This window comes from Enoplosus armatus, chromosome 8, assembly GCF_043641665.1.
Source record: "Enoplosus armatus isolate fEnoArm2 chromosome 8, fEnoArm2.hap1, whole genome shotgun sequence".
Lineage (NCBI taxonomy): Eukaryota > Metazoa > Chordata > Actinopteri > Centrarchiformes > Enoplosidae > Enoplosus > Enoplosus armatus.
The window spans coordinates 23,551,911-23,569,660 of NC_092187.1; the positions used below are offsets into that span (position 1 = coordinate 23,551,911).

Below are 17,750 nucleotides of genomic sequence, written 5' to 3' on the forward strand. Positions count from 1 at the left end.
CCTAAGGGGAGAGCCTTGGTTCCAGATTGCGCTTTACATTTTACAATCAAGTTTGACAACCCCTTTTCTTAAAAAGAGTTGCCTGACACTCAGTGTCTCCTTTCCATGCTTCTCCTGGGGTAGGTAGTCCTGGGATGAGAACCGATCTCAGGCTGAGCCTTGGTCCCAGACTGCACTTATAAGTTTAAGAGCCCCTGTTGGCTTAGACAGTTGTCTCATATTCTAATACCTCTTTGCTGCCCATCATGCTACTCCTGTACTGTATCCTGGGGCTGACGGCTGATGTGGTCTCCAGAAGTAGAATGGTCTTGCGGAGGCGCCGATCGATAAAGTGTGCATCCCAGGCCGGGTATCTTTTTCTTGGGAGGTCGATCCGGATCACTGGGCCGTCCTGTGCACGGGATGAGGAGGAGGTCCTGTGAAGGAGTGCAGGAGAGGAAGAAGGGGAGGGACGTACCTGGAAGACAGGCAGGCAACTATCCCTGTCTCTGTCCCTGTCTCGCTCCCCGGGAACCGGCTCCCCTGTGTCTTTAGTCCTGGGGAGAGTCCTTGGAGGGCTTGTAATGACCATGTCTGTTTGGGACCCTTGGGATGGGGTGAGGCAAGCGTCAATCACTCCCGCTACCCCTCCCGCACCCACCACGCCCTCGTCCACACATCCTCCCCACTGTGAGCCCAGAACAGGCCCGTCAGGGTGCAGCCAGCAGTAGTATACCAACATGAAGAAGGTTCCTAAGGCAAAGCTGCAGGCCACCAGGCACACCACCACCAGGGCGTAGGAGTCGGAGGTGTGTGAGCCACGGTAGGTGTACCAGGCGGCAGTCAGTGCCACATTCTCAGCCAGCGTCACAGAGTAGTAGACGGTCATACGGAAGCGGCTGGGGCCCTCCTTGACATTGAACCAGCAGAAGATGTAGATGATGCCCACCACCATGTTGTAGATGATCTCCTCCCACTTGGACATGCAGAAGTCAGTCTCACCTTGGATGATCCAGAAGGTCATGACACACCTGAAAGATAATAAACAATACTGTTTACTGTGAATTCTGTGATGACTGGTACTAAGATTAATGTGGTAAATGAGATGGACAACTTAAAAAAGACTTGAAACAGCATTGGACAAGGACACCACCTTATAAAGGTAATAAAAGGGGCTTTGTGAGTCCTGGTGAAGCACTTTTGGTGTTATCGATAAAAGACTAGACTCCACAGGTATTGTCAAAATCTAATAAGCAGGTTGACATGAAATTCACTGAGTACATTGGGTACTTTACGTCTAAGTCTTGTTCATTAGACCTACAGAGCTTAAATAAACTGTCTGCTTGGGGACTTATGTACCTGTCAGTAGAAATTATAGAGCCTCTCTGAGTGAAGAAATGTGTTTCATTAGTAATTTCATACAAACCACAAACAAGTGTTTCATCCTGAGAAAGCTGTTGATTTTATACCCAGATCATTAAATCAATGATCTGGGTATAAAAGGATATTCCATCTAAAACATTTTCAACACAACAAACAGATGCATAATTACCCAAAGTTAAATCATGACACTTTGAACAAGATATCGATATTGATCTCTGCTCATAGAAGACCATATTCTTTTAGCACCAATTTCATAAATCTATAAATAATCACAATGAATGGAGGAGGAAATTTATAATTAACCACTACTAAGTGTCCCTCCTTGAGGGGAAGACCCTGCACAGTGCAGAGAAAGCTGTTTGTTTTAACCCTACTGTTGTGATTTAATACGGTTAATGAGCGAAAATGAGCTGATTAAAAGGCTTATGTTAAAAGAGGATATATTTACAGTGTTTACTTACTATTTACTTAAGAAAGCTGTTTACTGAAATACATCGCAGTTTTCTGTATTATGCAGGAAAATACATCGTTGGCTCTAATTTTGGAAACAGACCGCTTGAATAATTTATCCTCTATTATCCTCTAACTTGCTGTTGAGATACAAGATGACTGATATGATATGATGTTTATTTGTCAATGCAGCAGTCAATGGCTGGGTAATATCTAGAAACTTGTACTACACTCTCAGAGAATACAGTTTTTGTCTGGTTACCAGAATTGAGACAAAGGAGCAAGAGTTTTCTCCTCCTAACTATTAAAAAACACATCTTAATTCATGACTTTCTGAAATGTCAAATGCTAAACTTCTCATTATGGACCAGACTCTTTGCATCAGGTCACATATGGCGCACCAGTGGCTGACGATGAATATGCCGAAGTAGAGCTGGAAGACGGAGGCGAAAAGGGCGAAGGCCACCGTCCTTGCTCCGATGGTGAAGAAGTGCCACAGCATCTGGGTGATCACGGCCTTGTAGGACATGGGCAGCTTGTCGTCGCGGGAGTCCCGGAGAACCTTCTGGTAGGAGGCGATCATCCACGCCAGAGAGACCAGGGAGGCCGAGGCCGACAGACCTGGGGAGACAGATTAAGAGCGAGAGAGACAGAGAGAAAGACATAAGACGAAGGGAAGGAAGAGACACAAATAGAAAATACATTTTGGTGATGAAGGGGCAAAGGGAAGAAATTAAAGAAAGAACTGACAAAAAAGCATTAAAACAAAGCCCTATTGTAACACACGCACAAAATTCCTAAAATACTTTTTCTGGGATTTTTCAGGAGCTTTTAACCAAACCTCGGCATGACAACTGACCATTAACTGATGACGTAGTTGGAAGTGTTAGCGTAGTAAGTTGACCTTGAGTCATGGTTTTTCTTGTCAAATGTTTGAGTGGTAGTTTAGAAACAGTGACAGCTTTACACATTTTGGCCATCAAAGAGCACTGACAAGTTTATTTTTAAACTGAACGTCCCACATTGTACATATTGATCCGAACTCTTCAAAAAAATGTGTTATTTTAATTAACTGAGTTATTAAAATAAAAAGGATTCATCCTCTGGGGGATTTCCTGATAATCTGTTGCTTGTCTGCAAAGTGGATATTTGTCCTGATGGTGGTGATAAAAGAAAGGTCATGAATATTTAAAACAAATATAATGACCAGTACCAAATTTGGCCGGTGTTTGTTAAGATATTTTTTCTGGACCAGAACAAACTGAACAACTAGTCCACAAAACAACTTCTGTTATCTTTCAGTACAACCAACAGATTGCGTAATGTGTCAAAATTAAAGAATGACTAATCAATTGATGCTAAAATGCTAATACAGCACATTTAAATGACTTAATAGTGGTAAATGTTGAGTACCACTAGTTGTTACAACATTACCAGCAAAGGAAATCATTACCTACAAACACACTGAATAATGGAATATTTCTTCTCTGAGCTCATTCAAATGGACCTGAACCAGTTTCCACTGAAGTCAAATGATCATTAGCCCGCACACGTTACTGTGAGCCCAGAGCGCAGTTTAACACATTAAACATTCATGTGTGTTAATCATGCAGTCTTGTCTCAAATTAGCCATGAATCACACTGACAAGGCATTAAAGTTTGAGCAGAGAAAGAGCTGCACTGACTTTTCAAGAGCTTAAAATCATTTACCATTATGTCATGAAAAGACTCAGTGATGCATTTTAGATAGTCACTTTTACTTTATTGGTGGTTGCAAATTGTTAGTAATGTCCTCGCAAATGGAAATCAGTGGCTGTGGTCAACTTAAATTCAGTCGCAACTGATTCCAGTGAGGATAACCAATGAACTTGCAGATGCTCTGTTTTATTAGGTTAGTTTAGTTTTATTAGTATTTCTCTGTGCAACATGTGACATGATTGACCAATGAATTAGTATTAATTGGCTTAGAATCTCTGGCTTTGCCTTAAAGTGATTTTTCTCTTACCTCTTTTATGCCGATGACACACAGCAATACCTTCCAATAAAGCCCACTGGCCTTGTTATGCTGCACTCACTTTCTTGAGCTTAATCCAGATCAGCCCTCAACATATTTTTCCGAATGCATGGCCAGGCACCTAGCTACATTTCTGAACAGTTAAATCCATAAATACCTTCACAAGCTTTTCTGTCAAGGCCCCAATACTCTGCCGGAAAAGATCTGTGTGTCTTCTTTAAATCACTTCTGAAATTACACTTTTATCATATAGCTTACCCTGATTTTAGGTAATTCGGGTCCCACTTATTTCATCCATTTTTTTTTAATAAGCCCTATGTTTTAAGCTTGTCTTGCCTTGTTTTTGTTCTTTTGTTTAGAAAAGTGCTCCATAAGTAACATCACAAAGGAAAAAAAACTTAAAAAATGCAGCTTATTCTTCATGCAGCATACCGCTTATCGGTTATCCATCTGTATGATCAGTATGTTCATACACATTCATAGTAGTGGCAAAATATAATGTAATACACTTCTGCTGTGTCATGCTATTGACGTCCTCAAAGCCCCAGAAGTTAGCCACTTAAGTAAATAATTACAAAACTACAATTTCTGTTTCCAAAAAATATGCATAATAAGTGGAGAACTCTGGATGTTTTAATAACTAGAACATCCTTTACTTGAAATATTTTTTCCTGACCAGCTGACCACAGCCAATGAACAACCGCCTCCACCTCTTGATAATGGAGTTAATAAACCCCACCTGACATTCAGCTTAAGAAAATAAACCAAAGCAGCTATACAAGTAATGAGGCCCCAAACAAAGGGGATTATGGGTAGAAAGAGACAGATGCAGTTTGTTATGCTTGTAAAGCCCAGCAAATCCCAACATTTGGAGAAACTGGAACCAGCAAATGTTTGGGATTTGTACTTAACAGATGACTTGAATGATTAATTGGCAGCAGTGATAGATGATTAATTTGATTGATTGGCTGATGGATTAATCAATGAGCCATATCAGCACTAAAGTGATGTACGCTGAGTCTGTACTGTATAATGTAAGTGCCCACATTTAAAAACATGAATGCCTATTAACAGTTGGAAGGTTACCAAAATAGACTGAAATGTGTGTGTGTGTGCTCTGATACTTGTATCTTTGTGAGGACTTTAGATTTTAGACCTTGAGAGAGAGCGAAAGGACATGTTGGTAAGTGAGGACATTTTGTCTGGTCCTCTCTTCTTCAGGGCTGTTTGAGGTTTAAGAGATGTTTGAGGTTAAAGTTAGAATTATGTTTATGTCAAGGTAAGAGCTGAGAAAATGTGTACAGAAGTACAAATGTGTGTGTTTAAAGTAACTACACCCAAACAACGTTTTTTTGAGCATACAGCCTGATCCAATCACGAGCACACCACAGTCAATCACAGCTGTCAATCATGATGTTTCACCCCGTTTTTACAGCATCAAATAACTAATTAAAACCAAACTAATCTGAAAAATGAACACTTGAACAAACATCAGCGTGATAAAAATTACCTAAAATGACAGAAACCGTCTTTGGGAAACTTTGATGTGTACTTTGATTTTTTAGTTTGGCCCATGTCCCATCCGCTAACATGGAGGTGGCGGGGTTTATGATTATTATATTATTTATACTGCAGCCAGCCGCCAGGGGGCGATCAATATGTTTTGGCTTCACTTTCAGGGAGCTGTCATGTCGTCCATCTTTATATACAGTCTATGTTCTAAGCTAATTGAGCCTGGCTAGGTAACGTAGCTTCCATGGATGACGGGGAATATAATAAGGATTTCTCTTTCTCTAAACACAAGATATTCAGATCTGACAAATAATAATAATAATAATAATAATAACTTTGCCACGATAAACGACATTATAGCAGCAGAGCTACGACTGTGAAGACTGTGAGGGTGGATGAACAAAAAGTGTGTTAGTTTTCTGTTGGTCACGTGTGCGTATTTGTGTAGGTCTCATGTGAGTCCCGCGACTGTGTGTGTTTTGTACAATTTAAATCTGTGTCTGACTTCTGTGCTGCGAGGTGTGTGTGAACGATGAGAGAGAGAGAGCGTGAGAGTATGTTTTGTTTTATTCATCAAAGACCAATCTGCTTCTTGTAAGAGTTGCATGAATAAAGCAGAGTCTCCTACTGATATCTACCCATGACACACACACACACACACACACACACACACACACACACCCTTCATTAAACCCGACTCTCTCTCTTTCTCTTTGTAACAATCAGAAATTACTGCTGATAAAATTTAATAAAATAAAGTCCAATAAAGCAGATAACCATCAGTTTTCTTAAAAGATAATTCCGTCATATTACAACGTCGATATTATTTTCATAGTTTTCTATCTCAGTTTCATCATTTTTTTTTTTTATCAATAATAATACAACTTTACTAAGAAAGTTTACTGCTTGGATCTGGAAACATGGTGAACATGGTTGCTAAAAACAAACTCTTGAGCTTTTGAAGTTTGCAGTCCATAGTTGTGTGCGCACAGTTTTCTGGTGCAATGAGGGATTATTACTGACATTACTGACGTGGGCTCACTTTCACTTGGACCTCCAAATAAAGTGGTTTAAATAATCCGGCTTGTTTACAGCCCTTCTTGCTAAATCTGACTTCATTATAGCGATATCACCGCGTCCCAGATTTCAGCAATTAACTCGGTGACATTGCCTCGCTCACCTTGCAGAGGGAGGACGGTGTTTCCGTGGATCATGATGCTCAGCTGGAGGACGAGCTGCGGAGCCGACTTCAGGAAGGCTTCCAGGAGGCGGAGCATGGTGATGTCGGCGCTCTCGAACATCAGCCGCCAGTGGAAATGGCGACGGGGCCCGTTGCTGTGCCAACGGCTCTGGGCGCCCAGGTAGAGGGCGTGGATGTACCTGAGGGCGAGAGGCAGAGAGATAGGTTTAGAATAGTGATGCATGTTGCTTAATCATTCCTGCTGTGCAATGTTTTGATAAATTAGATTGTCTTCAGGCACAAAAGGCACAAACAAACATCAGGTAGCAACCATACATGCATCTTCAGAATACAAAGATTGATCACAGGTGTCAACATTGGGAGTGCAAGACAATATGATAAACAGTGCCACCACCCAAAAACACTGGAGGTGAACAGAATTTTGTTTGTACTTTTAGATTATTGAATGATGATGTCTTGCATGGTGTCTATATACCAAGAATGTCCTGCTTACTCTGAATAATCCACAGCAGGACTCTCAGGAGTCATTTGGGTGAACTGGCCCTTTAAAAGAACGATGCAGTCTACAGCTCAACCTTAAAGAAAAAGAGGCTGCCAGTTTTTCCAGCGGTTTGTCAGATTTCATTAACATCTTTCTCTTGTCCAGCAACATTAACTGTGCACACTCTCGCCTATAAAACAGTGTTCTTTATATATCAGGGAGACTTTTTATTCACACGAGGTGTTCAGGTATGATGAAGGCCGCGTAAGTGTATCAATAATGATAAAAATGCTCAGCGATTTGAGTATATTAGAGCAGAAATTTGTATTTGACAGGTACAGGTATTATACCAGTATAAGAATCTAAATGACATCTTCCAGGAGAAAACGTTCTCCTGGGAGGAAAGAAAACACCACAGAGAGTCGTGTGTTTCTCCAGGGAAACATCTTCACCCTCAGCTGTCACTGTTCAAGTCTGAAGTGCCGTTTTTTAATGTTGTTCTTTTTGTGTCAGTGACGGTGTTGGTTGCCAGGTTTCAGCGGGTCAACGCAGCCTTGTGTTTTTTTTCTTTTGTATTAAATCTGGAGACAAATATTGATGTGAGGGCAGGACTGTTCTTTCACCTGCTGGTGCAGCATGAGGTCTGCATTAAACTGCTGCCAGTCAGGAACAGGAGGGGAGTTTCACAGAAAAACACAAGATAACTTTCTGGATGGTATGACTGAAATAATGTTACAAGGCTATTGGAGGAAGTTGTTGTATTTCCTTGTATTACAAAAGTTACCACAAATTAATGATAACAAATGGTTATAAAATACAGCAAAAGTGAAAAATAAGTCTTTATTTTATTTGTGTTTTCACTTGCATGACCGGTGTTGATTAAAATGGAAGTATATCTGTTTCTTGTTTCTTGTTAATTGTTTCTTGTAACTTGACTCATTACAGTTCTTAAAACAAGTAAAAGATTCTGCCAGTGAAGGTTAAGTTTTCTTCATTCAAGAGGATTCTTCTTTCAGGACATGGACACTCCAGTAAATTATTGAAACAAGTTGATATCTATCCTCAGTACCTCACTGTATTTGCAGATTTCTTGCAGCTGTTTTAATAAAGATCTTCACACAAAATGTCTTCCAAATTTTTTGCTTTTTTTTCTTGTTAAAAAGTGGATTCTTTTGCCTCCTCAGGTCTCTAAAAATCCAGATGAAACAATCTGAAAAGGAAAATTGCTGAGGTAATAATCTGTGACGAGGGGTCGCCGAGTAGACATTACTTCATTTTAAGGGGTCACGCCTCAGACGGGTGACTAACACCAGACGCATTTCAGCCACATTTTCTTAGTGCGTATGGGAGGAAGGACTGATGCATCATGGGAGGAGAGCATGGCATGGCAGTAGTAGTAGTACAGCAGGAGAGACGGGTTGTGGAGGAGAGATGAAGCTTGCTGGAGGAAAAGTGAGACGACACTCACTTCCTGCGCTTCTGCATCCCCAAGCAGATTTTAAATAGAGGGGTAAAAATAACCCAGAAGTGTATGCACACGCACACACACACACACACACACACACACACACACACACACACACGTCAGCATATATGACGATGTTCAGGCCTGCATAATACAGACAAGTGCGGATACACATGGGTATGTGGTTGACACGCACACACTCAACAAACAACTTTCCACCTTAACACACATACAACATGTCTCATGTGCACATTCACACACACACACACACACACACACACACACACACACACACACACACACAGTGACAGACAGGCAGGAAGGCCAACGAGGCAGCCTGGAAATCTGTAGCTCTGCAAATAATTTGCAGTCCAAGCACTGCTGGCACTCCTCCATTCAATCCCTCCCTCTCTCCCTCCCTCTCTCTCTCTCTCTCTCTCTCTGTAAATCTTTCTGTCTGTTTTTTTTTGTCTGTCTTTGGCTGTTTTATATCTGATCTCTTTATCTATCCGTCCTCTCTGTTCGTTCCGTGCTTTTCTGCTGTTTTTCTTCTTTCTTTAGGGTTTTCTGTTGGCTCTGTCTGGTCAGCGAGTCCACCACTTTGTTCCAGACTGAAATAACTCAACAACTATGTAATGGAATCCAATTTTATACAGACATTCATGTTACCTTCAGGATGAATTGTAAGATCCTGATTTCACATCTAGCACCATCATCAGGTCAACATTTTAATGTGTCTAAGACTTTATGACCAAACGCCTGCAAAACTAATGACATTCCCTTCAGCCTCGACTGTGCTATGCTAACATGCTTAAATACATGGTAAACATACCCGCTTAACATCAGCATGTTAGCGTTGCCATTGTAAGCATGTTAGTATGCTGATGTTAGCATTTAGCTCAAAGCACCGCTGGGACTAAGTGCAGCCTCACAGAGCTGCTAGCATGGCTGCAGTCTGGTTACCTTTTCTTTCCCTCATCATCTCTCTTTTGTTTCTCTCTCTGAAACGTGGATGCAGTTACTGTCTACATCCCGATTCATCTTGTTGTTTTATTCCTTTAACCATCTTTCTGTATCTGTGTTGGTACTTTATCTGTTCCTAACTTTCTTTTCACCTTTTTTTTTTTTTACTTCTTCTTCTTCTCCTCCTGTATCTCTTTCATCCTCTACCTGTCTTTCAGTGTTTTTTCTTTTATTATCTCTCAATTTGTCTTCATCTTTTTCTGTCTCTTTCTCTCTTTTTCTGCCTCCTTTGCTTGTTATCTCTCATTTTGTTTCTCTCTCAATCCAATTTCATGCAGCTATTGTCTTTCTCTGTCTCTCTCTCTCCATCCAATTTATTTTGTTCTTCCTTCAGGCGCTCTCTCTGCCTGGAGCTTCCAATCTATCAAACCTATATGAATCCTCTCCTCCTCCTCCTCCTCCTCCTCTTCCTCCTCCTCTCTACTTCTACCTCCATCACTCCCCTGTATTCTTTCTACAGTACTCCTCTTTATCCTCCTTCCTCTCTCCTTCCACTGTTCCTCCTCTTCGCCAAAAACTCTACTATCTACAAGGCCACAGTTGGACCGCTGAGACCCTGAGCATTTGTGAAAAAGAGCTTGTGTGTGTGTGTGTGTGTGTGTGTGTGTGTGTGTGTGTACAGTAGAGTCTTAGAGGATTGCTGCCAAGTGTGCTGGTGAGCCAAGAATGAACCCAAGGAGAGAGACTCACACACAGAGAAATTAAACTGTTACACACACTTCATTTAAATCTCTTTCAAATGAAAATTACGGGTCAGCAGATGAAACACGGCGATCAGCAGCAAAAAGGAGACGGAGGCAGAGATTTGTGATGTAACTGAAATCACCAGAAGCAGCAGCAGCGCTTTTAACATTAGAGCAGACCGATGAGGGGGGTATTCAGTGGGTATTTGAGGTACTTGTACATTACTTAGAGTATTTTCTTCTCACTTTTACTCCGCTACATTTCAGAGGGACGTATTGTGCTATTTACTCCACTACAGTTATTATATTATTAGCTTTAGTTACTTTACAAATTAAGATTTTTTGCACACAAAACATGAGAATGCTGAAAAAAGTACAGCTGAAATGATGTCGATCAATTGATTGACAGACAATTATTTTGATATTGGTCATTTTTCTTGCTTCAATGTGAGAATTTGCTGCTTTTCCTTTTAACTATTTGAATTCATTTTTAATAATGTTGAGGTTTGGACTGTTGGTTGGACAAAACAAAGCATTGTGAAGGTGTCACTTTGGGCTCTGGGTCATTGTGACGACATTTCTCACTATTTTCAGATTTTTTTACAAACCAAACAATCAGTTGATTAATGAAGAATATAATCAGTAGATTAATCCATAATGAAAGTAATAATTAGTTGCAGTCCAGTACAAAATAGTAAACTGAGGTTTGACATTCATGGAGATAATGTTGAAAGTGATACAAGTTCTGCTGAGAAGACAAGGAAGTTGGCTTGTTGAAGTGAAGTTTGGGGACTTGAGCAAATAATACAGCGACTGGTGTACTTGCAGTTATAATAGAGGTAATAATATCAGCAGCAGATTTTGCACTGGAGGCAGTAGTGGTTGTGGTATTATGCTAATAATCAGCAGCTGTACAGCAGTGTCACTAGCAGTGGTAAAGTGCTGTTTGCTTCCCACCAACAGTCAACCCTGGTTTCTTTACACCAGGAAGACGAGGGTTCCCTAGAGAAGAAGTTTCAAGACTGTGAATTAGCCAAAACATAACGAAACAATTAGCCGCACAGCTCCACTTATGCTTTCAAAAAGTTTCAAAAGCCTAATGTGTTAAATCAAGGCTTTATATATATATATGGTTAAATATATGTGGACACCCTTTACTTATGTGTACATTTTGTCTGGGGCTGTATTATCTGGTTTGGGGAAAACCTCTTAATTCCAGTGAAGGGAAATCTTAATGCTACAGCATTCAATGATATTTTGGACTTGGTGGACTTTGGTGACGACCCGTTCCCGCTTCAACATGACAATGTCCCCCCGTGCACAAAGCCGGGTCAATAAAGAAGTGGTTGACCTTGACCTGCCTGCACAGAGCCCTGACCTCAACCCCGTTCAACACCTTCGGGATGAACTGGAGCGCTGACTGTGAGCCAGACCTTATCACCAGAAACATCAGTATTGGACCCCAGTAATGCTCTTGTGACTGAATGGGAACAAATCCCTGCAGCCGGGATCCAAAATCTGATGGAAAGCGTTCCCAAAATAGTGAAGCAGCAGATTATTGCCCACGGCTTTGGAATGAAATGTTCAACAGTCACATATGGCTGGGAAGTTCAAGAGTCCAAAAACTGGACAGAAGGGACCAAAGTGCCATTACTCTCAGCCCTGCGTACACCTGTCTGTGGATGTAATATTACTTGAAAAGCCAAAAACAAAGAAGAAGTCATCATCTGGCTGCAAATGTATTAAATGTTTTTCTGTCTGAGGCTTAGGTTTGAATGACGACTTGAGAACATTTCCGTTTTTATGCTGACGATCATTATTAAGATAATTATTGTCACTGTTAAGGCATCAATTCACAGGCCACAAATGTCTCATCATTACGGCTCATTGATCAGCAGATGCACATTCAGGACAACGTGAGAGGCAATAAACAAAGGTCAGGAAACAGGTATTAGATTAATGATTTGTTTATCTGACGGAACAAATGAGACTAATAATAAGTATGATGATAACAGAAGTGGAGAGGTTATAATGTTAAATCCACCGCTTACAGGACTAATGACATCTCTGTGAGGTTTCTGACGTGATAACTCACATCTTCACCACAGCGACGTCACTGAGAGTCAGACAGAACTGTAAATCCTCCATCGACGAGAGGCAGAGAGAAGAGCAGGGGGAGGAAATAGAAACAGAGGGGGGGCGGGGGGTTTATTAATAACTTGTCCCTGCAGTTGATCAAAGACTCGACTGGAGTTCTGACCCGCCCCCTCGTCAGTCTCCACGGCGATAAATTGGTACCAGCACCAGGCTTTTAACGAGCCGCTGATCTATTAGCTTGACTCACACAGCAAATTTCTATATATCCTGCAAATCTTTCAGCTGTTAAAGGGGGGGGGGGGGGGGGGCTCTTTAACCTTCATCACTTGTCTGAAGAGACTCTCAACCTGCCGATTATCACGCCAGAAATCAGTGGCATTTATTGCCTCTCTATGTGTGTGTGTCTGCGTGCACACACACACACACAAACACACTCCATCACCAAATGTCTCTTATGAAACACACAGTGCTGGTTCTTGCATCTGATTGGCTGAGTCACATTGGAAGCTGTTGTGCAATAACTAAGAAATATATAAATAAATGTTGCGGCGCGTTTGGCCATGTTCCAGGCCGACTGGAGGATGTGGCGTTTTCGTTTGACTTCCTTCCTTCAGAGTGTGACCTCAGACCAGCAGCCCGCTCTGGGTTATGTGGTGATATTTTCAGGCTGCTGCACCGATGCTGCTGAGCTGAAGTTACAATAAAGTTTTGTATCTGTCGAAAAGATTATTGTTCTACTGTTACGTCCACACAAATTACATTCTTTGGCCTACATCCTGTTTGAGCTGTAAAATCAGAAAAGGGAGAAACTTGGTTTGAGGACTACCGTTTTGAAGCCTACAGTTTGGCATTTTGGCCGTCGCCATTTTGGTTTTTTGGAACCAGAAATTATCATATATAGACGAGAAGGCGGCAACCTGACTGCTCCTGGCCACGCCGTACAAAGTAGCTGCTAACAAAGCTTGTAAAATTAACGTTAACCAGCTCTGTGAGTGTCTTACAACCGGTCCACGCCCTAAAGCATGCCCTGCTTTATCGTGTATTTTACTTTAAATGGGACCATGATTTACAAAATGAACATCACGCTCTATTGAAGAAGACTTGAAACTAGCGACTGAGACCATGAACTCGTCAGGAAAATGTTTACTGAGGTAACAAATCAAGTGAGAAGTAAGGTGATTTTCTAATAGACTTCTATACAATCGTACTTCAGTCGCCCCCTGCTGGCCATTAGAAAGAATGCAGGTTTTTACACTTCCTGTTTGTTTAATACGAATATCATTTAAAAATACTGTTATACTCTCCGTCTTTGTAGGTGGAGAACTTGTTTCCATTGATCAATATATATATACGGGCCTATCGTATATACTTTTAAATGTTAACATATAATGTGGCGTTGGGACCACCAGAGCCAATGATCTACAGGGATACATGAATATGTAAGTGAACAATTTATATTCATTTAAGTTCCACTTCGTCTCCCCTATGTCGTCTCCTGCGCGCACAACACATCAAGTGCTGTAAGCATAAGAGAATTTAATTCAGACAAATTAGGCAAATCTACAGCGTCTTAATTAGTGGGACTGGGACTTGCTTGCAGCCTCACTTTGTGATTTATGTTTGTTTGTTTTTACCTACAAACTGTTCAACAAAGCAGTTTTAAAATGAGTGAATATGAATAAAAACTTAAGTGGTGATATGGAGCCACACAGGCATACGTTACTGTGTCAGCATCATGGCAGAGCACGAGCAGCCCCCCCAGCAGAGATGAAAAGCCCCCTGCAGTGGGTGGATGGAGGTTAGAACAGTCAACCTCCTGCTAGTCTGTGAATAATGCAGCTGTCAAAAAGCTCAAAATTAAACACATTGAATACACACAGGACAGCCCTGGGCTCTGCTGCACACACACACACACACACACACACACACACACGTTGGCAGACATCTATGTACACTGCATACACACAAGCAGAAAACACACACTGTTTACATGCAGGCAGACACACACTAAAGTATAATCCCATACAGGCGCATTTACACATGCAGGAAAACAAACACACTCACAAACACACATAAAGTACTAAAACTGATGCCGCAACAGATTATAATTTTTTCCTTTTAATTCCCAAATCAAAGAATATATATTTGGTTCAACCAGAGTGCATTTTGTGTTTAAACACTTTTAACTTTATTTACTGGATCACCAAAGTGAGGATCAGGGTTTTTTGGGCTCATACGCATCTCCAATTTAATGCCATTAGAATCAGCCGATTTAATAAGTGTTATCTATGTCGGAGAGATGAAATGATTTAAAATGTCCTCCTAATTATTATTGAAGTGAATTTGACTTGTTGGTGTTAAGTAGTTTCAATCTGCAACAGTGATATCTATTCATGATGTACACGAAGAGCATACAAATATTCAGACACACTGAAAGCGCTAGAAAGGAAACCTATATGCAACGTTTAAGTGAAGAAATAGCACATAAACCTGGGCTGCCTGCAGTGCTGTGTAACATCTCATCTGCTGTGCGACTGCTAAACTGCACTTAAATAGGTCACAGATGAACATTTCAGTGGTTTTATTACAAGACACAATTTCAGAACTCGCTCTGTTCCCCCCTTACTGTTCACTATACAGAGGGAATATTGGAATATGTGAGTAGTTTGGGTCCTATGTGGAAAATAGCAATACTGACTTAAAGGAGAATGCATGAATTTTACACATCAAAGTGTGTTTACAGGTCTTAACTTCTGCATATGTGACGAAAGTTGTCTAAAGGATGTTGTGGCTCAGTGAGGGAGCTGTGTGAATTACCTCAAGTGACGCAACTTGGGGAAACTCGAGGCTACGTTAGCCGCTACTAGCATAACGTACCCGAATCTCTGGCCGAGTTGCATTGTGTGTAATGTAGGCAAGGAAGAACAACATGTGGAACAGAAAAAGGTGATGTATCTGGTTCTGCTGCATTGATTGTGCTTGTTTTAAAAGGAGTCTAACGATGTCACAGAAGTGCAATGCTAAACTGGTGGAGTACTCCAGTAATTGGAGGGAATTCAATTTCAATGTGTGACTACCCTGTAATTACCACTAGTGGCCACAGAGGCCGCTGTTCAGCAACAGATATGCTGGATACAGATGCTACAGTATGTGTGTGTCAGACTACACTGATAGATATCCATGAATTTCAGTCACGACGTTCTTTAATTCCTCTTTTCCATGTGTTTTGCTCTTTACCATCTTCACCGTAAATGGGGAATAGCGTGGACTGTTGACAGTTATTCATGGAGGAGCGATCTCTTTGAGTTTGAGCAGGACAGAAAGTGTTGCTGATGTGGACCCTTGGAGCCCAATAAAAACTGTACGTGACATTAGAAGACACAAATAACTTCAGCTCCTCAAAGTTTGCACAGATGTCAAGACCTGTAGAGTTCAGACTGATGTGGAGCCAAGGACTACAAGTGTGGACCTGATACCCAATTCAGAGGGTCCTCTGGTTTTCGTGGATTTAGATGTGCCCATAGATCTGTATACTGAGTCTGCAGAGTGCAGTGAGGTTGAGCCACAAACAGTGAGTGAGTGTTTGTATGGAAGCCCACACAGAGCAGAAATAATGTCTCCTCTCTGTCTGTGTGGAGCTCAGCTGTCAACACCGACCTACTTAGACTGCCACACTGAGAAAGCCAGCACCGAGAGAGGAGGCTGTGAGATTATGGGGAGGAGAAAGAGGAAAAAAGGAGAAGAAAAAAAACGCAGAGAGGAGCAGAAGAAGAAGAAGAAGAAGAAGAAGAAGAAGAAGAACCAAGCCGAAAAGAAAAGGAAGAGGTTCTGAGATTATGTGTGAGGATGATGAGAGGAAAGAAAGAGAACAGGAGGGGAGGGCTGAAAGATGGAGAAATGCAAAAGAAGATTAAAGAGAGGAAAAAGTGAAAGAGTGATGGAGAGGAAGTGACACAGAGACAGAGAGGAAGGACATGATGTGTGTGTGTGTGTGTGTGTGTGTACAACGGAGGTGAACGACCATTGATCGCTGCTGCCGAGCTGCTGATCAGATAAGATCACGCCGAGCGCTGAAGTGTTTAATTGGGTGTGTGTGTGTGTGTGTGTGTGTGTGTGTGTGTGTGTGTGTGTGTGTGAAGCGGGTGATGTTATCACTTAACTCAAGGGCTCAAGTTTGATCTTTCATCTCTCTCTCTCTCTGTCTCTCTCTCTCTGTCTCTCTCTCTCTCTCTCTCTCTCTCTCTGTCTCTCTCTCTCTCTGTCTCTCTCTCTCTGTCTCTCTCTCTCTCTCTCTCTCTCTCTCTCTCTCTCTCTCTGTCTCTCTCTCTCTCCCTCTCCCTCTCCCTCTCTCTCTCTCTGTCTGTCTCTCTCTGTCTCTCTCTCTCTCTCTCTCTCTCTCTCTCTCTTTCACGCACACATCCGTCATTCAGGAGTTGCAAAATTCAGAGCCGTCGTTCTGCTGTGTAACGACTTCAAGGAGAAAAGAGGAGGAGGAAGAGGAGGAAGAGGAAACAGGAGCAGAGGGAGGTTTTACAGGTTACAGGGGAAAGCAATCGCAAGAGGTTAATGAAGGGGAAAGAAACAAGAATGTGGAAAAGAGGAGAAGAAGAAAGTTAAAAAAAAGGAGAGCAGACGGGAGAGGAGGTAATAAAAAGAAGGAGAGGGAGGAAAAAACAGAAAATGGACAGAAAGAAAGAAAAAAAGAAAAAAGAAAAGAAGGTGTGGAAAGGAAAGACGGACGGGAATAAAAAGGAGGAAGGAAATGAAAGGCAATGAAGAAAAAGGAAGGAGAAAAGAGAGAGGAAAGAGAGGACGAGTGAATGAAATAAAAATGAAAAGGAAAGCTAAAGAAAAAAAAGAAAATGTAATGAAAGGAAAGAAAAGGGACAGGAGGCAAAGAGGAGGAGAAGAGGAGAGAAGTAGAAGCAGAAGGGGGAAAGAAAAAAGAGGCAGATGAAAGGAAAGAAGAAAGGAAAAGGATACAGAAAGGAAGGAGAGGAGGAAAGGATGAAGAAGCAAGGTAAGAAGGTAAGGACAAAAAACACACCAGCCAGGCAGAGAAGGAGGTGAGGAGGTGAGAGGCTGCCTGCGCTGATCAATCACTGTTTATGGAACTATCAGAGGAGAGAGGAGGAGAGGAGGAGAGAGGAGGAGGAGAGGAGAGGTGGAGGAGAGGAGGAGAGGAGGAGAGGGAGGAGAGAGGAGGAGAGGAGGAGAGAGGAGGAGAGAGGAGGAGAGAGGGCTGCCTGCGCTGATCAATCACTGTTTATGGAACTATCAGAGGAGAGAGGAGGAGAGGAGGAGAGAGGAGGAGAGGAGGAGAGGTGAGAGAGAGGAGGAGAGAGGAGGAGAGGAGGAGAGAGGAGGAGGAGAGGAGAGTGGAGGAGAGGTGGAGGAGAGAGGAGGAGAGAGGAGGAGAGGAGGAGATGAGCGGTGAGAGGCTGCCTGTGCTGATCAATCAC

The 17,750-nt window shown here is 41.9% G+C and overlaps 1 protein-coding gene across 2 annotated transcripts in view; it reads right to left on the reverse strand.

Annotated features, from left to right (window-relative positions):
* Positions 1-202: 202 nt before the first annotated feature.
* xkr7b (XK, Kell blood group complex subunit-related family, member 7b) overlaps positions 203-17,750 on the reverse strand; it is a 56,633-nt gene continuing 39,085 nt past the window's right edge. The window contains exons 2-5 of one of the 2 annotated variants that reach the window (XM_070910523.1): positions 6,519-6,718; positions 2,214-2,433; positions 637-1,010; positions 203-585 (exon numbers count right to left, since the gene is read on the reverse strand). In XM_070910523.1, coding sequence (XP_070766624.1) covers positions 203-585; positions 637-1,010; positions 2,214-2,433; positions 6,519-6,718 — 1,177 coding nt within the window. Of the gene's footprint in view, positions 1,011-2,213; positions 2,434-6,518; positions 6,719-17,750 lie in introns of both variants that reach the window. The other variant, XM_070910522.1, reaches the window with a different exon arrangement.